The sequence below is a fragment of the Mus caroli genome, unplaced genomic scaffold, assembly GCF_978045245.1.
Source record: "Mus caroli unplaced genomic scaffold, Mus_caroli_1 scaffold_17, whole genome shotgun sequence".
NCBI classification, from domain to species: domain Eukaryota; kingdom Metazoa; phylum Chordata; class Mammalia; order Rodentia; family Muridae; genus Mus; species Mus caroli.
This window is the reverse complement of record NW_028227272.1, coordinates 16,097,825-16,123,654: the sequence shown is the minus strand read 5'-3', so window position 1 is coordinate 16,123,654 and position 25,830 is coordinate 16,097,825. Positions and strand designations below refer to the sequence as shown.

At 36.0% G+C, this 25,830-nt stretch overlaps 1 protein-coding gene across 1 annotated transcript; it reads left to right on the top strand.

The window, feature by feature from the left end:
* The first annotated feature begins 22,563 nt into the window (after nucleotides 1-22,563).
* Nucleotides 22,564-23,598, top strand: LOC110311255 (olfactory receptor 2M3-like). Its single transcript, XM_021184517.2, has one exon. It carries the CDS (start codon nucleotides 22,564-22,566, stop codon nucleotides 23,509-23,511), a length of 948 nt encoding a protein of 315 aa, XP_021040176.1. The 3' UTR covers nucleotides 23,512-23,598.
* Nucleotides 23,599-25,830: the final 2,232 nt, after the last annotated feature.

Below are 25,830 nucleotides of genomic sequence, written 5' to 3'. Positions count from 1 at the left end.
TAAACAGCACAAGAGCTAGGCAGATATCTGCCCTCTATGCTATTAAAATATATTTTCTATCTATAACCCTGAGTTATTACACACCATGTTTCATCTACGTTCCTTTTAATTCCAAATAGCCAGCCCTCATGTTCACATTTTCATCAAACCCATGGCATCTTCACTCTCCCTTTTCTTTGTTCTCTCCCTCATGTTTCTCATCCAGTCCTCCAGGTCCCAGAACATAATCTCTGATGAAATTTCTTCTGCCTTGCTATTACCTGTTTGCATCTTTATTTTCCAATCAAAAATATAATGTCACCTGGGTCTGTGTATGGACTCTCTCCTCTCTGGAAGCAATCAAGTTTTAGGGACTCACACTAAGCATTATAATTATGTAGCAAAAGACCAACTCTCAGGGCCGGGCATGGTGGCACACGCCTTTAATCCCAGCACTTTGGAGGCAGAGACAGGAGGATTTCTGAGTTTGAGACCAGCCTGGTCTACAGAGTGAGTTCCAGGGCAGCCAGGGCTACACAGAGAAACCCTGTCTCTAAAAACCAAACCAAAACAAAACAAAACAAAACAATCCCTCTTTTACTCCAATAAATGTCTCCTTTCCTCTCAGACATAAATTGAATATAACTATAAAAATTATGAAAATTATAAGGTATGATATACAATTATAATTCCCAGTCCATTATATCTGACTATTATATAAAGTATTTTATCATGTATCCTATCTTGGTGAGTTAAGGTTTTGTATCTAAATTATTTTATATCTTAACCTGTTTTATCACCCTAAGAACCTCTTTTTTATATTGTTTTAGTTATTATTAATAATTATTTTATTTGTATACATGCAAAATATTGCCTCCATCCCCTTTGCCTCTGAGAGGGTGCCCATATTCCCCCACCCTGGGGCATCATGTCTCTACAGGATTAGGCACATCCTCTCCCACTGAGGCCAGCTAAGGCAGCCCTCTGCTACATAAGTGACAGGGGCCTTGGACCAGACCTTGTATGTTCTTTTGTCTGTCTGGGAGCTCCCAGGTGTCCAGGTTAGTTGACACTATTGGTCTTTCTATGGGGTTGCCATCCCCTTCAGCTCCTTCAATCCTTCTACTAACTCTTCTATAGGGGTTGCCCACCTCTGTCCAATGCTCAGCTGTGAGTATCTGCATCTGTCCCAGTCAACTGTGGTAGAGTCTCTCAGGAGACAGACATGCTATACTCTATCTATGGTTTATATTGTAATGTTAAGGAAGATACTATTTTATTCATTTAAATGTATTTAAGATTTTCTTAAATAATTAGAAGTGATTGAATGGATGAATCATTTGTGTGCCATCTATGGAAAACAAATAATACTCCTGTATTTCATTTTATGTGACAGTCTTGAAGCACACCATTTGAAGAATACCAAGTGATTCTTAGAGCAGAATTGAACACAGTATAAGCAGAAGTGGCCTTTGCTTCACTTTTCATGATCCACTTGTTCCTCTCTGAGATCCCTGTGGTTTTTCTCACAGGGGAAAACAAGGCTTTAATCTTACTATATTTTGTTACTATGTTTTGTGACACTTCTTTCTTTTTTTATTGAAAAATCTTTTTTTTCTTTTTTAGTTTTTCTTAATTTTATTTTTATTAGATGTTTTCTTCATTTACATTTCAAATGCTATCCTGAAAGTCCCCTATAACCTCCCCCCAATCCTATTCCTCTACCCTCCCATTCCCACTTCTTGGCCTTGGCATTCCCCTGTACTGGGCATATAAAGTTTGCGAGACGAAGGGGCTTCTCTTCCCAATGATGGCCGACTAGGCCATCTTCTGCTACATATGAAGCTAGAGACACGAGCTCTGGGGGTATTGGTTAGTTTGTATTGTTGTTCCTCCTCTAGGGTTGCAGACCCCTTCAGATCCTTGGGTACTTTCTCTAGCTCCTCCATTGGGGGCCCTCTGTTCCATGCAATAGATGACTGTGAGCATCCACTTCTGTATTTGCCAGGCACTGGCATAGCCTCACAAGAGACAGCTATATCAGGGTCCTTTCAGCAAAATCTTGCTGGCATATGCAATAGTGTCTGCGTTTGGTGGCTGATTATGGGATGGATCCCCGGGTGGGGTAGTCTCTGGATGGTCCATCCTTTCATCTTAGCTCCAAACTTTGTAACTCCTTCCATGGGTATATTATTCCCTATTCTAAGGAGGAATGAAGTATCCACACGTTGGTCTTCCTTCTTGATTTTCTTGTGTTTTGCAAATTGTATCTTGGGTATTTTAAGTTTCTAGGCTAATATCCACTTATCAGTGAGTGCATATCATGTGAGTTCTTTTGTGATTGATATTTTTTGCTTCTTGTTTGAGCAGGTGAAAAGCAACTGCCTTTTATGAGTTAATTTGATCAATCAAATTATGATAGGTGACATTGCGTCACTTCACCCCGCCCACGCAGCATTAATTACTGCCTAGCTGGGCCTTAAACACAGCTCAAAGCCGAGAGCAAGGGAGGAACTATAGAGTTGAAAAACCAATTTTTTTGCAGCTAAAACCTGTAACAAAAAATGGGAAGGGGACCCCACGCCAGCCGCCAGCCTGCAGAGGAAAAACAGAGCTCTGGGCAATTACTGCTGTGGCAGGCACTGCTGCCTGGCACCAGTCAACTTTCCAGGTCCCTCCTTCCTTTCCCACTTGTGATTGCTTTGTTCTCTTTCCCAAGTGGCTCTGAGGCATCCTCATTTGGGCATTCAGCTTGTTGAACTTTATTAGTTCTGTGGCCTGTATCTTGGGTATTCTGTATGGGTTTTTTTGCTTTTGTTTTTTTTTTTTTTTGTTGTTGTTGTTTTGTTTTGGTTTGGTTTTTTGTTTTTTGTTTTTCTTATATCCATCTATTAGTGAGTACTATGCATGTGTTCTTTTGGGTCTGAGTTACCTCACTCAGGATGATATTTTCTAGTTCCATCCATTTGCCTGCAAAGCTCAGGATGTCTTCATTCTTAAGAACTGGGTAGTATTCCATTATCTTTTGTTGTTATTGTTGTTTGTTTTGTTTTTTTGAGACAGGGTTTCTCTGTGTAGCTCTGGATGTCCTGGAACTCACTTTGTAGACCAGGATGGCCTCAAACTCAAAAATCTGCCTGTCTCTGCCTCCTAAGTGTTGGGATTAACACCACCACCTGGCTTTTTTCTTTTTTTCCCACTGTCTAAATGAACCACATTTTCTGTATCCATTCTTCTTTTGTGGGATATCTAGGTAATTTCCATGTTTTGGCTATCACAAATAAGGCCTCTATGAACATAGTGGAACACGTGCCCCTGTGGCATGATGGGGCATCTTTTGAGTATTTTCCTAAGGACCTCTTAAATCCTAAACAATGTAAGGTTCATTGTGAGTCTATAACTATATAGTCTTCAAGCTAATCAGAGATGTGATTTGAGTATGTGGGAAGTGCAGGAAGTCAGCTTCCAAAGTTTAAATAATTGGCAGAGACAGCTGTCTTCTTGGACAGTCTCCAACATTTCTTATAATGTTGGAGCATCTATCTCCAGCATTCTGGCCAAGAACAATTGATAGATCTTAAATGAAGCAGGAATTATGAAGGCCCAGCTTACATTTTCTTGGAAGAACTTAACAGTCCACTGTCCTGCATTCATTTGTCCTTTTGGATATAATTTTGTTTGCAGATAAAGTTAGGGCATCTCTTGCCTAGTGGATAGCTTGCCTTAATTGAAGCAACTCCACATAGACGTATTGATTTCCTTCACTTTCTTTGAAGCAGAGTGGGGGTAATCTCAGCAGCAGACATGTCTTATAGGTAAAAGTTACTTTAATAATAAAATATGGTTAAATGCCATATTCAGTGGATCTCCAACACTTCTGAAGGCAATTAAACTATTCACAGCATATCTGAACAAGCAAAGAATTCCTGTCTCCAGCTAAATATTTGTCAGAGACCATCCTGTGAGAAAGCGATCCCTTCACAATCTCCCTGACAGGCCAAATGCCCTCGTGCTAGGAACTGGTTATCACTCCCTCCTCCCTATTCCCTTCCTGGCACCTGAGGCTGTAAAAGCTGAATTATAGTTCCCCCCTTCCCTATCTCTTCCTGAATTCCCATGACATCCAAGGTCATAAGTTACGCCTGAGCACAGCCTGACACCCAAGGCTGTCAAGGAGGATCTATGTTCCGAAGATAAGATGCAGAGTGCCCACTGCCTGGCGCCTGACTTCGGCCCCCATGTCAGCAGATGCCCGCTTCTTTGTTCTTTGTAAAATCCCCCCTCGACCCCTCCCCTATTCCCCGCGATGTATGCTTTAAAATAAGGCACCTCAGCCTAATAAACGAGACCTTGACAAATTTGCTTGGTCTCCTGCCTCTCCTTCCCTTCCTCCCATTTCCTTCCAGGTTTGTGGTCCCCCTCGCACCCACTAATAACTGAATCCCGCGGGATGAGAAGTATTATCTTCTGTATAACCCAAGATATATATTTCTGTGATAATCTAGACTAGTACCTAACAAGACTATGAGTTTGCTTACTTGACTTTCAACATGAACTACTTAATCATCAACAGTTTATAATATGAACAATTTAAAGACTAGGCGTAGGCACTGTACTGTAAATGAGCTGCAGAGTCACAATTCCTATCTTAGAGTAACAAAATTAATCTTAAATTTGGTATCAATTCACCAATGAAACCCTTAAACCTGTATCAATATACAAATTATACCTAATTCTACATCCAAATATAAAGATCTCTACCAATGTAAGATTATGGCTATAAAATGCCATAATTTGTTTAAAGGTACATTTAATAATCCATACCTATTTATCTAACTTCTTATAATACTAATACATCCCTCTTTTTTCCTTTCAACCCCCTTCCCTTTACCTAAGAAACAAAGAAGAGGAATATTGTCTAAGCTCTCTATTTAGCTTCCTTTATGTCCAATACCATAATTATTTATAAATTATCCCTTAAATGACAACATATATATATATTTTTTTTTATATATATATTTTTTTTATAGACTAACTAAAATCGCCCCCTAACTTAAGGGAATAGGACTATTGTCTTTTTGTAGTTGCATTTTTGCTGAATTGGGATGAATAATTTTTGTTAGGGTCTGAAATGAAAATTTAAAAAGTATTAAGTCAACATAAAGCATTATGTGTTGTTCAGTATTTATATTTTGAAAGAGTTCAGGGCTTAACTGAAGTCCTCATTGGAACAATTTGAAAAGCTGGATGAACTAAGGTCAGTGGGGATTAGCAGCCCTTTTTGAAGTTTGGGGTTTTGTTTGTTTGTTTGTTTGTTTGTTTGTTTGAGGCATGTCTCTGGAAAGAGCATCAGCTGAAGCAGAGTCAGTCAGGGAGCTGGAAGAGCAGGGTATGACAGCATCCTTAGGTGCTGCATTCCTGTTCTATTATTGTGTAATATATAAACTCAAAATCAATATCTAGTTCTATAAAGATATTGCATGGACTACGTACGGTGTATAGACTAATTAAGGATATTTTTTGCTTCTTGTTTGAGCAGGTGAAAATATACTGCCTTTTATGAGTTAATTTGATTTATCAAAATATGATATAATTTTTAACATATGTTATATGGGAGGATGCCATGAAGGATTCTGAGATGTTCTTAGTCAAGAAGATTCATTCATATGTATAATTGACGTTCTGGCTAGAGGCATTTTTTTTCCTTTTTTATCACCTGTTTTTAATTAGATATTGTCTTCATTTACATTTCAAATGTTATCCCCTTTTCTAGTTTCCCCTCTGAAAAATCCCCTTCCACCTCCCCTTGTTTCCCAACTGTATTAGACAGGGTTATCTAGAGTCCCACAACTTATGGGTAGTCTCTATATAGTAAAGGAATTTGTTGATGACTTACAGTCTGCAGTCCAACACCTAAAAATGGTCAGCAGCAGCTGTGAATGGAAGTTCAAGGATCTAGCAGATGCTCAGTCCCACACAGCAAGCAGGTGAAGGAGAGAGGGAGAGCCCTCCTTCTTCCAATGTCCTTATGTAGGTCTCCAGCAGACGGTGTAGCCCAGATTAAAGGTGTATGCCACTACACCTTTAACCCCAGATGACCTTGAACTCAGAGATCTTGTTATAATCTTCTGGAATTCATAGCCACTATGCCTCAAGATCTCCATACCAAGATCCCGGTCAGAAATTTCTATGTCCCATCCTCCAGATTAGGATCACTGGTGAGCCTTCCAATTCTGGATTGTGGTTCATTCCAGATATAGTCAAGTTGACAACCAGGAATAGCCAATACACAAACCCACCTATTCCTGCATCCTGGCCCTGACATTCCCCTATAGTGGGGCACAGAACCTTCACAGGACCAAGGGACTCTCCTCCCTTTGATGATCGACTAGGCTATCCTCTGCTACATATGCAGCTAGAGACGAGTCCCACCATGTGTTTTCTTTGGTTGGTGGTTTAGTCCCAGGGAGCTCTAGGGGTACTGGTTAGTTCATGTTATTGTTGCTCCTATGGGACTGCAAACCCCATTCATCTCCTTGGGTACTTTCTCTAGCTCCTTAATTGGGGACCCTGTGCTCTGTCCAATGGATAACTGTGAGCATCCACTTCTGTATTTGTCAGGCACTGGCAGAGCCTCTCAGGAAACAGCTATATTAGGCTCCTGACAGCAAAATCTTGTTGGCATCTGCAATAGTGTCTGGGTTTGGTGGTTGTTTATGGGATGGATCCCAGGTGGAGCAGTCTCTGGATGGTCATTCCTTCAGACTCTGCTCTGAACTATGTCTCTGCAATTCCTTCCATGGGTATTTTCCCCCTTCTAAGAAGGAACAAACTATCCACACTTTAGTCTTCCTTCTTCTTGGGTTTCATGTGTTTTGTAATTTGTATCTTGGCTGTCCTGAGATTCTGGGCTAATATCCACTTCTCAGTGAGTGCATATCATGTGTGTTCTTTTGTGATTGGGTTACATATCTCAGGATATCCTCCAGATCCATCCATTTGTCTAAGAATTTCATAAATTCATTGTCTTTAATAGCTGAGTAGTATTCCGTTATGTAAATGTACCACATTTTCTGTATCCATTCCTCTGCTGAGGGAGATCTGGGTTCTTTCCAGCTTCTGGCTATTATAAATAAGGCTCCAATGAACATAGTGGAGAATGTGTCCTTATTACCAGTTGGAACATCTTCTGGATATATGCCCAGGAGAGGTATTGCAGGATCCTCCGGTAGTACTATGTCCAATTTTCTGAGGAACTGCCAGACTGATTTCCAGAATGGTTGTACCAGTTTGCAATTCCACCAGCAATGGAGGAGTGCTCCTTTTTCTCCACACCCTCGCCAGCATCTGCTGTCAACTGAATTTTTGATTTTAGCCATTGTGACTGGTGTGAGGTGGAATCTCAGAGTTGTTTTAATTTGCATTTCTCTGATGATTAAGGATGATTAAGGATGTTAGGTGCTTCTCAGCTATTCAGTATTCCCCAGTTGAGAATTCTTTGTTTAGCTCTGTACCCCATTTTTAATAAGGTTATTTGGTTTTCTGGAGTCCAACTTCTAGAGTTCTTTATATATATTGGGTGTTAGTCCCCTTTGGGTTTATAATTGGTAAACATCTTTTCCCAATATTTTGGTTCCCATTTTGTCTTATTGACAGTGTCCTTTGCCTTATAGAAGCTTTGCAATTTCATGAGATCCCATTTGTTAATTCTTGATCTTACAGCAGAAGCCATTGGTGTTCTGTTCAGAAAATTTTCCCCTGTGCCCATATATTTGAGGCTCTTCCCTACTTTCTCCTCTATAAGTTTCAGTGTCTCTGGTTTTATGTGGAGTTCCTTGCTTGATTTCTTTCATAGAGGCTTTGTAATACCATAATAACCACCAACCATATAACCACCTCAATTTTGACAATTAAACAATTAAAAACAATAAAAATAATTAATTAATTCAAATATTTATTCAAATAGGGTTTTTCTATGTAGTCCATTCTAGCCCAGTTTTATTTATAGATTAAGTTGGCTTCAGACTCATAGGAAACCTAAATGTCCTTACATTTGCTTCTAAAAGACTGAAGATCCTGGAAAGATGTCACTGAGACTCTATGAGAATAAAAGTAGCAGTCAAGGCTACTATACCAAGGAAAACTCTCCATCACCATAGATGCAAAAACCAACATATTCCATAACAAAACCAAATTTTAACAATATATTTCTACTAATTAGATCTACATACAATACTGGAAGGAAAACTCCAATACTGAGTAACTACACCTAAGAAAACATGATAAATTAAACATCTCACAACACAAACAAAAGAAGAGAATCATATGCACAAAATACTACCCCCAGCAACAAAATAACAGGAACTAACAATTATATGTCTTTAAATTTTTTCAACACAATGGACTCAACTCCCCAATAAAAAGAAACAGGCTAAGAGACTGGATAAGTAAACAGAATTGAGCATTTTGTTGCATACAAGAATCAAACCTCAGTGACAAACACAGATACTACTTTAGAGTAAAAGACTGGAAAAAGTTTTCCAAGCAAATAGTCTCAAGAAATAAGCTGGAGTTGCCATTCTAATATCCAATAAAATAGATTTTCAGCCAGAAGTTATCAAGTGAGATGGAAAAGGACACTTCATATTCATCAAAGGAAAATCCCACCAAGAGGTAGTCTCATTTCTGAACATCTATGCCTCAAATGCAATTTCACCCACATTTGTAAAACAAATTTCACTAAGGCTCAGAATATACTTGGAATCTCACACAATAATAGTGAGAGTCTTCAAGACAGGTCATTGAAACAGAAACTAAACAGAGACACAGTGAAACTAATAAAAGTTACAAACCAAATGGATTTAACAGATATCTACTTAATATTCACCCCATAACAAGACAATATACCCTGTTTTCAGCATCTCACACTTTTTCCAAAATTAGCCATATACTTGGACACAAAACAAACCTCACCTAATACAAGAAGATTGAAATTATCCCTCAATTTTATCTGATCACCAGAGACCTGGACTTCAATATCAGCAAAAATAACAGAAAGTCCACATACACATGGAAACTGAACAACTCTCTACTCAATGATAACTTGGCCAGGGAAGAAATAAGAAAGAAATTAAAGACTTCCTGGAATTTAATGAAAATGTTGACACCTCATACCCAAACTCATGGGACACAATGAAAGCAGTGCTAAGAAGAAAATTTATAGCCTTCATAAAGAAATTGTTGAGATCCCTTATAACAATTGACCAACACACCTGAAGCTCTATAAGGAAAAGAAGCAGACACACCCAAGAAGAGTAGACATCAGGAAATTGTCAAACTCACAGCTGAAATTAACAAGTCAGAAACAAAGAGAATGATACAAAGAACCAATGAACCAAAAGCTGATTCTTTGAGAAAATCAACAAGATAAATAAACAGTCAAATTAACTAAAGGGAAAATAACAAGTTAACAAAATAAGAAATGAAAAAGGGGACATAACAACAGAAACTGAGGAAATTTTAAAAAAATCACCAGAAACTACTACAAAAGACTATATTCAACAAAATTGTAAAATGTAGATGAAATGGATGATTTTCTAGACAGTTCCTATGTACCAAAGTTAAATCAAGATCAGATAAACTATTTAAACAATCTCAAACTCCTAAGAAAAGAAAAATAGTCATTAAGAACCTCCCAACCAAAACAATCCAAGGGCAAGAAAGTTTTAGTGTAGCATTCTACCAGACCTTCAAAGAAGAGCTAGTACCAATATTTCTCAAACTATTCAATAAAATGTAAACAGAAGGAACACTAAGTAATTAATTCTATAAAGCCACAGTCACTCTGATACCTAAACCACACAAAGATTCAACAAAGAAAGAACTTAAGGCCTATTTCAGTTATAAATATTGATGGAAAAATACTCAATAAAATTCTCACAAACTGAATCCAAGAATAAATGAAAACTGTCATTCACCATGATAATGTAGGCTTCATCTCGGGGATGCAGGGAAGAATATAGGAAATATAGGAAAATCCATTAATGTAATAAAGAATATAAGCACACTCAAAGGAAAAAATCACATGATCTTCTCATTAGATGCTGAAAAGTCCTTAGACAAAATACAACTCTTCATGTTAAAAGTCTTAGAAAGATGAGGAATTAATGGCATGTACAAAAACACTAAAATCAATATATAGCAAGCCAACTGCCAACATGAAATTAAATGGAGAGGAACTAGAAGATATCCTACTATAAGTTTTCCACTAAATCCATATCTACTCAATATAGTACTTGAATTTCTAGCTTTACCAATTAGACAACTAAAGGAGGTCAAAGGGATACAAATTGGAAAGGAAGAAGTCAAAGTATCACTATTTGCAGGTGATATGATATTGGACACAAGCAATCCACAAAATTCCACCAGAGAACACCTACAGCTTATAAACAATTTCAGTGACACAGTTGAAATATAAAATTAACTCAAACAAATCAGTAGCCTTTTTATACAAATTATAACCAGGCTCAGGAAGAAATTAGGCACACAAAACCATTCACAATAGCGACAAATAGTATAAAATATCTTGGTGTAACTCTGACCAAGCAAATGAAAGATCTGTATGAAAAGAACTTTAAATCCTTGAAAAAAACATTGAAGAATACCTCAGAATGTGGAAAGATCTCCAATGCTTATGGGTGGGTAAAAATGGCCATCTCACTAAAAGCAATCTATGAATTCATTGCAATCCCCATCAAAATCACAAAATGATTCTTCACAGAAATAGAAAGAGCAATTCTTACCTTCATATAGAAAAAAAAATTTCCATGATAGCCAAAACAATTCGCAACAATAAAATATCTTCAAGGCTAATCACCATCCCTTACCTCAGCCTATACTCCAAAGAAATACTGATAAAGACCATATGGAATTCATACAGAGACAGACAGGCTGATCTATGAAATCGAGTTGAAGACCCAGAAATAAATACACATCAATGAAAACTTGAACTTTGACAATGAAGGTAAAAACATATAGTGGAAACACAGTGCTCATATAACTTGTAGTCTTTATGTAGAAAAATGAAAATAGATCCATATTTATCAACTTGTACAAAAGTCAAGTCCAATTGGATCAAGGAAGTCATTATAAAACCAGATAGATTGAATCTAATAGAAGAGAGGGTGGGAAAGAGCCTGGAACACACTGGCACAGGGGGAAACTTCCTGAACAGAACACCAATGGCTCAGTATCTAGCATCAACAATTAATAAATGGGACTTCATGAAACTGGAAAGTTTCTGTAAGGCAAAAGACACTGTCAATAGGACAAATCAGCAATCTATAGATTGAGAAAAAAAATTGTCACTAATTCTACATCAAATAGAGGGCTAATATCTAAATATATATTATATATATATTATACATATAAATAATAACACCACTGCACATTTCAAACTGAACAGGAAAAACTAGAGAGCAGAGAAAAGGTGTAAGCAGGTGAGGTGGTCCTTCCCAGAAAATATCATACCAATTCATTGTCCAGTGCTGAAAAGGAAGCCCTGAATAGAGACATACAAGTAACATTATATCGATTCAACAAGTTCCATTAAGAATATATATATATATGTATATATATATATGTATATATATATATGTATACACACACACACACACACATATATATAACACTTGATAAAAAAGAAGCCATGAATTTAAAGGAGAGTTGAGAGGCGCATGTGGAAAAATTGGTGAAAGGAAAGAAAATAGAGAAATTTCCAAAATAAAGAAAAATGGAAGGAAATGTTATTAGCTGGATATAAAAACTATGTAACCCCTAGAAATATTAAAGGCCTACTAACATGTGCAGTGTAAGTCTAGTGGTGCCATGGTGACTCTACTGTACTCAAGGGTTTAAAAGTGACTGATGAGCTTCAGCAATGTTGTATTTACAGGTAAATCCTATGACAGCTTAAACTAATGCTTTTTACTTATTTTATAGACTTAAAAGAAACTTCAAATGTATGATATATAAAGTAAAAAATAGTCAGAATGGAGTTTTTAGTATGTAGACAACAAAGTGCTAAGAGAAAACAAAATAGAAATTTTGTATTATTCAATAATAAAATGGAGTACCTTTCTACTTTTCCTAAGTTTATTTTTCAAGTTTAAACCTAATTTTTATGAAACCCTGGGGAGAAAAGTAGCTAGTAGCATGTAGTATAATTGATGGCAAGAGACTGAATTCCCTGTAGAAATTGTAAAAATATATCACAGATGACCTGGCAAAATATGTTGTTTGTGGTTTGTTTTGAAAGCTTAAATGTTCTCAGTTACCTGTGAACATCAATTCCTGTTCAGAATAACGGGAATTTAAGACTGAGAGAAGGTATGTTCCAACATCCAAGATATTAAGGAACCCTGCTCTGATAGACAGGCCCACACTTCACATAAAAGGTATGCAGTAGATATTATACCATGTTAAAATCCTTCAACAGTTAGGATACTCTTTATGCTTATCTGCCCCTCATCTTTTTATATTCTTCATAAAAACAAAATAATGTTTCTTATATTTCCTTAAGTTTTAAGATTAAAAATTAATTATGACAGTGAAAATGAATGTTATTATTTGCTTACAGATGCATGAAATTACTCATTTTTCCATTCTGCTGGGACCTTATGGGTTTCTTCAATGCATAAAATGAACTTCTTAGAATAAGATTACACAAGAAAGAAGAATGTAGTTTACCAATGAAGAAATTATATATTAACAACAAGATAATAATATAAAAATATTACCTGATAAAATTGAGCTTACTACAAAGTCACTAGAACATAAAGGATGACAAGATCAAAGGTGGCAAATAATGTAACTGTTAAGTGATTTAAAAAAAAAAAGAAAAGAAAAGAAACTTATTTGATCCTGAAGAAAAAAATCTTGAAGAAAATGGGTATATAAAATTGCAGGGTCTCTTCCAGATTCTGGTTCAAACTCAGAGAGTCTGGCTCAGAGTGGTTTATTTTAGGTCTATTTAGGCAAGGCACAACTTGGTGAAAAAAAGATGATAATTAAGTCAACCCCATATGCACAAAAAAGTTTAAAATGTCACTAAACCAAAACTCTTTGTAAAGTACATGGACATCTTCCATAAAGACAAATTCTACAGATTAACTGGTAAAAGAAGATCAGGACAAGGACCTGAGGGAGGATCCAGTGAGGTCTCTGGCCACACAGATGGTGCTAAGGTCACCAAGCTATTGTGCATGTCTACCCCCATCACTTTGGATAGAAAACAAAAAATATATATCTCTTCTTGATGAAACAATCCAGAGTGCTTAACATTCCTTGTTCCCATAGTGTTTATCTATAAACACAGCAACAGTTGTGGTTGTTATACCAAATTAAAAGAAATTCTTAAGGGCATTTAGCTTGGACTATCACACAAAAGTTGATAGGAAAGTAAGGATATAACTCCTTTCTGTTTGAAATCAAGGTTTCTTGCATGACGTTTTTTAAGAAATAAGACTGATGTCATGTATTGTCTCTGCACACATTGTACTGAAGAGCTTAAGTTCTCCACAAGAAATGAAAACACAGAAATATGTGTTAAGAATATACATTTGTATTTGATTATATATACACACATATGTATGATTCATATGTATATGAATATATATGTGTGCCTGTAAATGTATGAATTGTAACTGAAAGGATATACTAAATACAGGAGTAAAGAACTATACTATAAAAAATGGCACTTCACTTACAGGAAAAGAGTAGAGATGAATAAGTAAATGGTTTTTATATCACAGATCTATAAAGAGACATCCACACATTTCTAATGGAATTAGGATGACTTAGGTTATTGCAGAAAATTCTATAGTGCTTCACTATCAGTGCCGGGTGAGAATCTAATTTGCAGAAATCAAGAGCAATTTTAAACATTGCCTGATTTTCTAGGACAGTTATAATACTGAGACTTTGTAAAACCATGAAAAAATATTGATTAGATTAAAAAGCAGATGAATTTTATCTATCATCTCCAATGTTTCAGATATGAACGTTTCCACAGTAATACTCATGGGTCTCCCTAAAAGATATGCCCAATTCTTTCTGTGAGGTATGATTTGAAGTTTCTATCTGTAAACACATATTTGATGAGTAATTTTGAAATTGGTGCAATGACTTTTTATTGTAAATATGTATTTATATCTATAAAGTAGTACATTCAAGTACATGTCTTGAATGACTTTATATAATGCAGCTCATTGAGAGTGGGTGCTTACATTTAGTTATCTGATCTAAATTTCACTATGGGTTCTTAATTAATTTGCCCCTTTGCTTCATTTTTCCTTTCTATTTTCTACTCTTCCAGATTTCAGTTCACTCTAGCTCCAAAATTTTTTACTTTAAAACTATATTTCAGTATTTAATTTATTTGAAATATCTTTACTCTACATTATGTCTGTCCTCTTCTCTTTTCAAAACAGCTCAAATTTTCCCTACCTAAAAATAATTTGATAATATTTAATCATTTCATAATTATTCAAAAGATTGGGAACAGGCTGCAATGACTGCTCAGTGATTTTAAGTACTTTTATCTTCCTGACTCCGCAAGCTTAGTTCCAAGCACCCACAATGAGCAGCTTGCAACTGCTCATAACTTCAGCTCAAGGAAACCTGTCACTCCTTCCTGAATATCTTAGATAATCCCCAACCTATTATGGATAAACACACACACATACACACATTAAAAATTAAAAGTTTAAAAATTATGGAGAAACTGTTAATATAAAGATGTACCTAACATTGTAAGAAATTATGATACTAATTAACTATTGATTAAATTATTACATTTATAAGGCCATACTGCATCATATATTAAATGAATAATTCTAACCTCTGTATCAGTATTTTATTACTATAAATGTTTATTATTTAACTAAACATTTTATGTGTCCTTTTCTTCTCCTCTTTTTTTCTCTCTCTAGTTTTGACCTTTTCCTTCTCCTTTGGTACTTGAAATCTAATTTGGTAAGTTATTAATATTGACTGAAATGCACTGTCATTACAATACTCTTTAGACTTCAATTCAATTTTCATAGTGTTGTGTATTTGGTTTTCTCCATGGAATCGAGAACCTAGGAAGAATATCAGAGATTTTTTTCTCAGTAAAAATGAATTAATGTTGACTTTAACTATCTTATAGGACAATAAGAGTAAATGAGGCTTATGGGACTAGTTTAGGAGAATGTAAACAATACTGCTTATGAAAATATTATTTTATACATGTCCATTTTAAAAATATAGACATAGAGAAACATGAAGACTAAAGTTTTTTCTCAGAACAATGTACATTATCAATGTTTGTTCTGATAACAAACAATTAAGTTCAGTACTTGTGATATCACTTTTTAAAACTAAAATGATTAAAGTATCACTAAATGAGAGTTAGGGAAAATGCCAACACTTGATAAGTTCCTATACTGCTGTTTTCCAGTCACATTCTATTCTGGCCTAAATGAATTGATGATTTCACCATGTGTGTAGAATGCAAACAGGTATAAATAAATTCAAGATACGGTGGAGTTTGTTATTAATTGGGGGTATAGAAAGTAATGGCAAGCAAGTTGGCTGGAAAATCCTCTGCTGTTAGTCAGTAATGGACACCAGCTCATCTGAATGCTTAAGAATGATGTACATCCTCAAATAAATTAAAATTTTAAAATGTGGCTTTAAGCTGTTGCAAGGGCATTTGATTTGGAGATTTGGAAATATAAGGAATTGTGGTACATCAGCAACATATCAGCTCCTATAACCTTCTCACGTATATGTACAAAATTGAGAATAAATGAAATGTATAACCCTAATTAGATAAAAGAAGAAGAGAAGACAACTAAATGAAGGTTGAATAAGTGAATAACCTTTCACTTATTTTCCTGATGTAGAGTCCACAGATGACTTAGTGGTTTTGGCAATTCAATTTAATTATATAACTTGAGTTGATGAGAAGGACTTGCTAAACCAGTTGCTCTGAAAACTTTCAGAACAATCTGCTTAAACATTGTGCAGTATGAATGAGCCAACAAAAGCAAGTTTTCAGGTGCTAATTTGATGTGTGTTGTTTTTATATAGTTTGGAGTGATATTTTTAATTGTTGTAGGAATTATTGACTTTAAAACATTACTTATTAAATAGAATATAGTGTAGGCAATGTTGCAGTGACCAATTTAGTACCAGAATCATTTGCTTTAAAATTATAAATACTGCTCATATAAACATTGGTTGACCTTCATGAATTTATTTTGAAATTCACAACTTAAAACATTTATAGTAAGGCCTAATATCTCATACGGAGGCTTTTTGTGATTTGCTGATTTTTATCCTAAGTGGTATTATATTAGGTTTTCAGTTTCATTTAAGGCAAGGTAAAATATTCACACATGACATTATTGTATTTTTAGAAACAAAGCTCATTTTTTTGGAAATTTTCCTCAAATAAAATTTTAAATTAACTACATATCAAATAGTTCTGAATCACCAATGATAGATAAAGCTTAGGTCACTGTTTGAGCTCTACCAGTGTCATACTTAGAATAAATGAACAGTTCAACCATGAGGTAATTTACAATATCTGATGTTAGCTGTTATGGAGTAGTGTTGCAAAAGGCTTAGGTGAACCTCAAATAATTATTTGTTACACTGTTTCTTTGTATTTTTTCTTTTTTTTAATTTTATTTTTATTTATTTATTTTTTAATTAGGTATTTAACTCATTTACATTTCCAATGCTATCCCAAAAGTCCCCCATACCCTCCCCCCCCCCACCCCCCTACCCACCCACTCCCACGTTTTGACCCTGGTGTTCCCCTGTACTGGGGCATATAAAGTTTGCAAGACCAATGGGCCTCTCTTTCCAGTGATGGCTGACTAGTCCATCTTTTGATACAAATGCAGCTAGAGTCAAGAGCTCTGAGGTACTGATTAGTTCATAATGTTGTTCCATCTGTAGGGTTGCAGATCCCTTTAGCTCCTTGGGTATTTTATCTAGCACCTCCATTGGGGGCCCTGTGATCCATCCAATAGCTGACTGTGAGCATCCACTTCTGTGTTTGCTAGGCCCTGGCCTAGTCTCACAAGGAGACAGCTATATCAGGGTCCTTTCAGATAAATCTTGCTAGTGTATGCAATGGTGTCAGCGTTTGGAGGCTGATTATGGGATGGATCCCTGGATATGGCAGTCTCTAGTCTTTGAGCTTTACTAAAGTTTCTTTATGGAATGTGGCTGCCCTTGCCTTTGGAGCATAGATATTCAGAATTGAGGGCTCCTCTTGGAGGATTTTTACCTTTGATGAGTATGAAGTGTCCCTCCTTGTATTTTTTGATAACTTTGGGTTGGATGTTGATTTTATTCGATATCAGAATGGCTACTCCAGCTTGTTTCTTCAGACCATTTGCTTGGAAAATTGTTTTCCAGTCTTTTTCTCTGAGGTAGTGTCTGTCTTTTTCCCTGAGATGGGTTTCCTGTAAGCAGCAGAATGTTGGGTCCTGTTTGTGTAGCCAGTCTGTTAGTCTATGTCTTTTTATTGGTGAATTGAGTCCATTGATTTTAAGAGATATTAAGGAAAAGTAATTGTTGCTTCCTATTATTTTTGTTGTTAGAGTTGGCATTCTTTTCTTGTGGCTGTCTTCTTTTTGATTTGTTGAGGGATTACTTGCTTGCTTTTTTTAGGGCGTGGTTTCTGTCCTTGTATTGGTTTTATTCTGTTATTATCCTTTGAAGGGCTGGATTCGTGGAAAGATAATGTGTGAATTTGTTTTTGTCGTGGAATACTTTGGTTTCTCCATCTATGGTAATTGAGAGTTTGGCTGGATATAGTAGCCTGGGCTGGTTCTCTTAGTGTTCTCTTAGTGTCTGTATAACATCTGTCCAGGCTCTTCTGGCTTTCATAGTCTCTGGTGAAAAGTCTGGTGTAATTCTGATAGGCCTGCCTTTATATGTTACTTGACCTTTTCCCCTTACTGCTTTTAATATTCTATCTTTATTTATTGCATTTGTTGTTCTGATTATTATGTGTCGGGAGGAATTACTTTTCTGGTCCAGTCTATTTGGAGTTCTGTAGGCTTCTTGTATGTTCATGGGCATGTCTTTCTCTAGGTTTTGGAAATTTTCTTCTATAATTTTGCTGAAGATATTTGCTGGTACTTTAAGTTGAAAATCTTCATTCTCATCTACTCCTATTATCCATAGGTTTGGTCTTCTCATTGTGTCCTGGATTTCCTGAATGTTTTGAGTTAGGATCTTTTGCATTTTGTATTTTCTTTGATTGCTGTGCTGATGTTCTCTATGGAATCTTCTGCCCTTGAGATTCTCTCTTCCATCTCTAGAATTCTGTTGCTGATGCTCACATCTATGGTTCCAGATTTCTTTCCTAGGGTTTCTATCTCCAGCATTGCCTGACTTTGGGTTTTCTTTATTGTGTCTACTTCCCTTTATAGGCCTTGGATGGTTTTATTCAATTCCATCACCTGTTTGGTCGTGTTTTCCTGCAATTCTTTAATGGATTTTTGTGCTTCCTCTTTAAGGTCTTCTACCTGTTTAGCAGTGTTCTGTATTTCTTTAAGTGAGTTATTAAAGTCCTTCTTGATGTCCTCTACCATCATCATGAGATATGCTTTTAAATCTGGGTCTATCTTTTTGGATGTGTTGGGGTGCCCAGGACTGGGTGGGGTGGGAGTGCTGCTTTCTGATGATGGTGAGTGGTCTTGATTTCTGTTGGTAAGATTCTTACGTTTGCCTTTCACCATCTGGTAATCTCTGGAGTTAGTTGTTATAGTTGTCTCTCATTAGAGCTTGTTCCTCAGGTGATTATGTTAGCCTCTATCAGCAGATCTGGGAGACTAGCTTCCTCCTGAGTTTTAGTGGTCAGAGTACTCTCTGCAGGCAAGCTCTCCTCTGGCAGGGAAGGTGCCCAGATATCTAGTGTTCGAACCTGCCTCCTGGCAGAAGTTGTGTTCCCCTCACCAGAGGTCCCAAGATCCCATGGAGTGTCCTGTAGGGACCTTGGGGGTGTCCATAGACTTAGCGCCCAAGGTGCCCTGGTGCTGGTGCTGGTGCTGGTGCTAGTGCGGACTGGAAGGAACTTGTGACCCTGGTCAGGCTGGGTTTTCTGCTTCCCTAATTAATGCTGTCTCAGGTCCTGTGCGATTGGATTGGAGCAGCAGTTGTGTTCCACTCACCAGAGGTCCTAAGATCCCGTGGGGACCTTGGTGGTGTCCCCAGTCTCTGTGCCCAAGGTGTTTCAGTGCTGGCCCCAACCGTAAGGCCTGTATTTCTTTAAAGGAGTTATTTATGTCCTTTATCATTGTTGTGAGGTGTGATTTTACATCCAAGTCTTGCTTTTCTGGTGTGGTGGTATATCCAGGAATTATTATGGTGAGAGAATTGGGTTCTGATGATGCCAAGTAACCTTGGTTTCTGCTGCTTATATTCTTATGCTTATCTCCTACCATATGAATATCTCTTGTATTACCTATCCCTGAAATCTGCCTGGAGCCTGTCTTTCCTGCAATCCTGATTGTATCAGAACTTTTCATAGTCTAGCTGTCTCTGTGATCCTGTGATTCCAGGATCCTGTGATCCTGAGATTCTGGGTGTTTCAGAGTTCCTTGGAGTCAAGCTTCCTCTGGGACCCTGAGATCCTGGTGTGGCCAAGCTCCTAAGATCCTGGGATCCTGGGATCCTGGGATTCTAGCTGTGTTAGAGAGCCTGGAGAGCCTGGAGAGCCTGGAGAGCCTGGGGTTTGAGCCTCATCTGGGTAATGTAGGACTGGCTTCAGAGTTTGGGCCCAAGGTAAACAGGTACAGACTGGAAGGAACCTGAGCCACCCTGAGCCACTTGTTGGGGTGGGTTCCTTTGTCCCTGGATCCTGGTGGTCCCAGTTAATCCCAGTGGTGTTGGAACAGATATTATGTACTGAATTTTAACTATTCTGTAACCAACAGTATTTATTGTTTATATCAGCTGTCTATATAAGATTATGCTATATCTCTGAATGTGGATGAGAGAAGTTTTGGCAGTAGATGATAACTCACACAAAGACCCACAACTGTGCAATGTGTAGACATTGAAGGACTTTAGAACACTCATCTGTAAATTGGATGCCTGTGTCATACCTCTTGGTGATGTAACTGGCCAAAAAAATATGTCCTCTATGTTTTTGTTTGTTTGTTTGTGTTTATATGTCTCAACCAGTTTCAGGTTGTTCCCATTTAGAAAGATCAGCAAATCATGTGACCTGTCCTGTTTAGTCTTCAATATTTCTTTCCTGTATGCATCCAAGATCTTCAAGGGTTCTTCCTCTGTCATATCTGATCTATATTATTTTGGAAAGGTTCTAAAACCTCTTCCTTTTTTTTTTTTAATACCATAAAGAGACCCTCTACCAAAATAGCATGTCCTTGGCCTGGTGACCCAAAATCGATTGGTTCAATTTAGCAGCTTCTTTTTTCTTTAGGCCAGCTCTATTCTGACATCTCTCCCAGAGAATTAGTCATGTCATTAATACCACCAAATTTGTAACCACGCTAATTGTGATAATTTAAATAACTTAAAGCAATTAAAACAGTTTTAAACAATTATTATTATTTGTTGTGATAGGGTTTCTCTCCATCTCTGTGCCTTTGTTTCCTATATTTGACATCAAAGACTTGGATTCATTTATTCTTCCACACATACTTAAAGGCTCTTAAACAATTAACATTATTTTTCCCTTCTATTCTTAAAACAAAGTAATTTTTCATGTATTCTGTCCTTTTTGGAGATTAATATCTCTTAAAACCATTTAAAACAATTATTACTTAAAAACAATGAAAATTTCTTTTATCCTTCCTTGTAAGGAGATTAGTATCTGTAGATATATAATTACATCCCCATTTCTGTTCATATAACTTGAATTAACATCCTTCCCTATGGTATTTAACTATAATTAAATTCCATTTTACTTTCTGTATGAAACTATTTTTCAGATCAATTTATGGATCAATGCCAGCTATTGATTCCGTAATTCTTGTGGAGCAATGATTAAAGAATCCGGGATAACATTTGAAGTATAAATAAATAAAATATCCAATAAAAAAAGGAAAAGGAAAAAAACATAAAAATTCTTTTAATAATCTTAAAGAGATTTTCTTTTTCCATATAGATATTGATTGTACTCCTCCCAATTTTCCTAATATATTATAGAATTAATCTTAATACAGGAGTTAAAATAATTATACAGCTGTGACCTAATTAAGTGTTCCTACTATAGTTTGAACCTGACAAATAAAAGTTAAACATTCCTTATTTGAAATCATGAAATCTGAAAATTACCAAATAATTTCGATGAGCAATGACTTTACAAAATACATTTTATAGGTGTAGAGGTACAAAGAGGATGATCAATATTCCCTATAACCATATTTAATTTAAAATTTTCATAATGCAGGTAATGTTGAAAATAATTTAAATTTAATTTTAATTTTATTAAATTAGTCTTTTGGATTCTTATAGATATTATAACTACTCTTATTTAATGAATGGAAAATGATGTTTGAAGTGAATACTTACCAAAGTCAACACAGCTAAAGGAATATGTAGTAAAAGATTGAAGTATGCAGTTACTATCCACTAGAGCCAGGCCATTCAGGAAAATTTCTGACCTTAGACACCTCATGTATGAATATATATTTTTAATTATACAATGATAAAAAATATTTGTTTTTATTATCTTCCACTATGGTCTTCTATCATTAGCAACAATTTTTGAATTGAAATACCTCTAAAGTTGCAATGTTACTGTATGTGTTTTTTTTTCTGATATTAGAATAATTAGTGTTTAGTTTAATATTTCAGGAAATTAATTGAATTTAGTAATCGCATTTGAGTAAATTTCTACATTTTCCTACATAGAATTTTCTTGTCTAAATGTGACATAGTAACTACCAGAAAAATAAAAGTGAGAGAGAATGGAGTTCCAAGGACTCAGAAATATTTTTATTAATGTTAGTTATTATGAAAAGGATAGTTAACATTACACATGTGTATTAAATTCTTCCTCATAGGTGATTGCAGAAATTTTGATATAGGTTTTTATGCTATCTTCTATTTCTGATTGCTAAATAATTTGAGTTTAAAAGCCAGGCATTGTGGTACCTGCATGTCTTCAATCTCAACACCTTAGAGGTTAAGGCAAGAGAATCCTGACTTCAAAATTAGAGGTGGCTACAGAATAAAACTTTCTCTCTGTCTCTCTCTCTCTGTCTCTTTCTCCTCTGTCTCTGTCTTTGTCTCTCCCTTCCTGTCTCTGTCTGTGTGTATCTGTGTGTGAGAAAGACAGACAGAGACAGAGACAGACAAAGAGAGACAGATAACTGAAAATGAGTTTAGTCTCCCATATCACCTGATGTTCAATGATAGCTGATGTCCAATGAAAGATTCTTCTTATGTTTGCACAACACTGTGTCATTCTATCTTGGAAGGAAATATTAGACATTTATATGGCACAATAACACTGTTATTATATATTCTGTCTCCTCAGTGAACATGCTCATGATACAATGGAACAACTGGACCAGGAACTCTGATTTCATCCTACTAGGATTATTTGATCACAGTCCTCTTCATACTTTTTTCTTTTCCCTAATTCTGGGTATCTTCTTCATGGCCTTCATAGGAAATTCTATCATGGTGATTCTCATCTACCTGGATGCTCATCTCCACACTCCCATGTACATCCTTCTCAGCCAACTTTCTCTCATGGATCTCATGCTCATCTGTACTACAGTACCCCAAATGGCCTTCAACTTCCTTTCTGGAAACAAGTCTATCTCCATGGTTGGCTGTGGAATCCAGATATTCTTCTATGTATCTCTACTTGGAGCTGAGTGTTTTTTGCTGGCTGCAATGGCTTATGACCGTTATGTAGCTATTTGCTACCCATTAAGGTACCCTATTCTCATGAGTGACAAAATATGTGGCCTCATGGCTGCCTCCTCTTGGGTTCTTGGCTCTCTTGATGGTATAATAGAAGTTGCAGCTGCATTGTCTTTTTCATATTGTGGTGCCAGAGAAATACCTCATTTTTTCTGTGATGTTCCTGCCTTACTCACACTTTCATGTAGTAATACCTTGATATTTGAAAGAATTATATTTTTCTGCTGTGTAATTATGCTTACTTTACCTGTAGCAATAATTATTGCTTCCTATACTCGTGTGATTCTGACCGTTCTTCATATGAGCTCAGCTGAGAGTCGCCACAAAGCTTTTGCAACCTGTTCCTCTCACCTCATGGTGGTGGGAATGTACTATGGGGCAGCCATGTTCATATACATGCGGCCTTCTTCTGGTCGTTCTCCCACCCAGGACAAAATTGTGTCAGCTTTCTACACTATCCTTACACCCATGTTGAACCCCCTCATTTATAGTCTCCGGAACAAAGAAGTAGCCAGAGCATTCATGAAAGTGTTAGGGATTGATAAGGCAGCAGCATGAGTTAGCTGATTTTTATGCTCTAAGTTCTTGGGCATGCTTTAAGTACTTGGGCATAATTAATGAGGCAGAAGGAATACCATAACTTAAAATTACAGCTTGATGAACATATTGAGGGCAAGACTTCCTAGATTATTGAACAAAGCCATATCTCAAAAAGCATACATTACGTGAAAATTTATATGATGAAACACTGAATTCCAAAAACTAGAATTTCTCATCATTGTAACTGTCAAAATTTGTCTATTCTTTTCCGTTCAAATATGACATTTTTGCTGCAAGATCAATGTAATATTATCAGTAATAACAATTTGCCTATACAATGCTTGCTCATATATAATATTTGATATTTCCCTTGAGTTCAAACTACTTTAAATGTATAGTTTTGTTAAAATGAAGCTACTAATTTTCTACTAATTTTTATCTATGTATTCAGTTGTGAGAATAAAAATAAATGAAAGTAACAGTCAAATAACAAAAGAGACAGACAAGATTGAGCAAGTCATGTATATTATTCTGCAGAATACTTCAGAATGAGGAGGTTTGATTAATTTTATTCTTATGTAGGCATTCATATCCTACACAAGAGAGTGAGAAAATAATAAAAAGTTATAGAGTAAACATATTATGTTTTGTTTTCGTGCATCACCTGTCAATTAAAAAAATATGACTATAGAAAATGGTAGAATAGAATGTAGGACATCTACAAGGCAAAACAGATTCTGGGAAAGAGGCAGGCATTGGAGATATGCCAGTGAAGATGATACATGTGATAGATGCATGGGACATAAGCACAGGAAAACACATATGTGGCAGAATGTAGATTATAATAAATGGGAATATTTATGACCAATAAGAAAAGATCCTAGCAATATTGCCGATGTATTTGTAAATATATCTTGAGTCTGAGACTTACTTCTGGGAACATGGTTCTGGGCATAAGAACCGGACACTACTTCTATAAGAATCCTATGAGTATAAGTTTTATAATGTTTGTTTGTTATGTACTGTAGTCACATTAATAATTTGATTAATTGCTTAATTCCTGATACTAACAATTTTAATAAAGAAATATATCTTTTCTAAGTATTAATTTTTCTTAAATCTCTTGGTATATTTTAATGGTATTCTTATGAAAATAAATGTAATTAAGGAGATTCTAATGTTCCTATGACCAAAAAATCTGCTGCCACCTAATACAACTATAATTGTTCCTCCAAAAACTGTCTGGTGGAATCTGGCTTTGTACAAAGGAGTTTGAGGAAGCTGAAATCTAGAAATTTCTTAAAGATGTCATATCATTTGAAGCCCATGTTCATCTATACCCACATAATTCTAGAAATAACTAAATTTCTATACAGCTAATGACTCTTGGGAATTTGTATTGTTAATGCCAGTAGGACAGTAATTTTGTCTCCATGTAATGCCTTAGTCTTCATTTAAAACCTGAAGATTAGATAGCTTCAGACAGGATGATCTAAAGTGGTTTTCAAAACTCATTTCATTATGGTTTGCATGAAATTTAATCATGGAAATTTTAATAGCAAATTTGAATAATGGGTGACATTTTAGTGTTCTCTTGTGCAGGCTAACATGGTATCACAGAGCCACATATAAACAGATTTAGAAATATAGTAGCTAAAAATTTCACATTGTGAAATATTATAATGTTCAAATGACTGGATCAATTCAATCATCTAAAAATCCCTTAAAAGCTACAATGCTTTTTAAAAATGGATTAAAGTTGAAGGTTGATTATATATTTCTAATTTTTCCAGGACTCTTAGATTAGTTTTAAAATAAGCTTCAAGATTCATTTGGGTTTTGACTATAATCTTACCACTGAAGGGTGCAACGAAGTAGGATTAGTCATGAGTTTGTGTGTGTGTGTGTGTGTGTGTGTGTGTGTGTGTGTGTGTGTGTTTATGCTACATAGTGAGTCCCAGTCTAGCTTGGGATATGAAGTGAGACCCTGTCTTAAAAATTCCAAAAAGAGAACCCCAAGACACTACCACCTAAAATCTGTGTGCAGAACATTTTCATACACTACAAGAAGCAGTGCTTTCATCCTATGATCATTAGTTCTATTCTCTTGATACCTGAGGTTCAGTTTTCAGAGAAAAGAATGTTCTTCTCAAGAAGTATCCCATAGCTACCTTAATCTACCATGACCTCAAGCTCCACATCTGAAGATTTGCCTTCTGAGCCATTTAGTACCTTTCAGGTACTACCACACTGTCCTGCACAACACTGAAGATCTGGGGCTTAACCATGTGGGCAATTCATAGACAATACTGTTCTTGAGTTCTTGTTATACTCCAA

Excerpts from the sequence above, each read along its gene's own strand:
- LOC110311255 (XM_021184517.2), top strand. The coding sequence starts at position 22,564 with ATGCTCATGATACAATGGAACAACTGGACCAGGAACTCTGATTTCATC.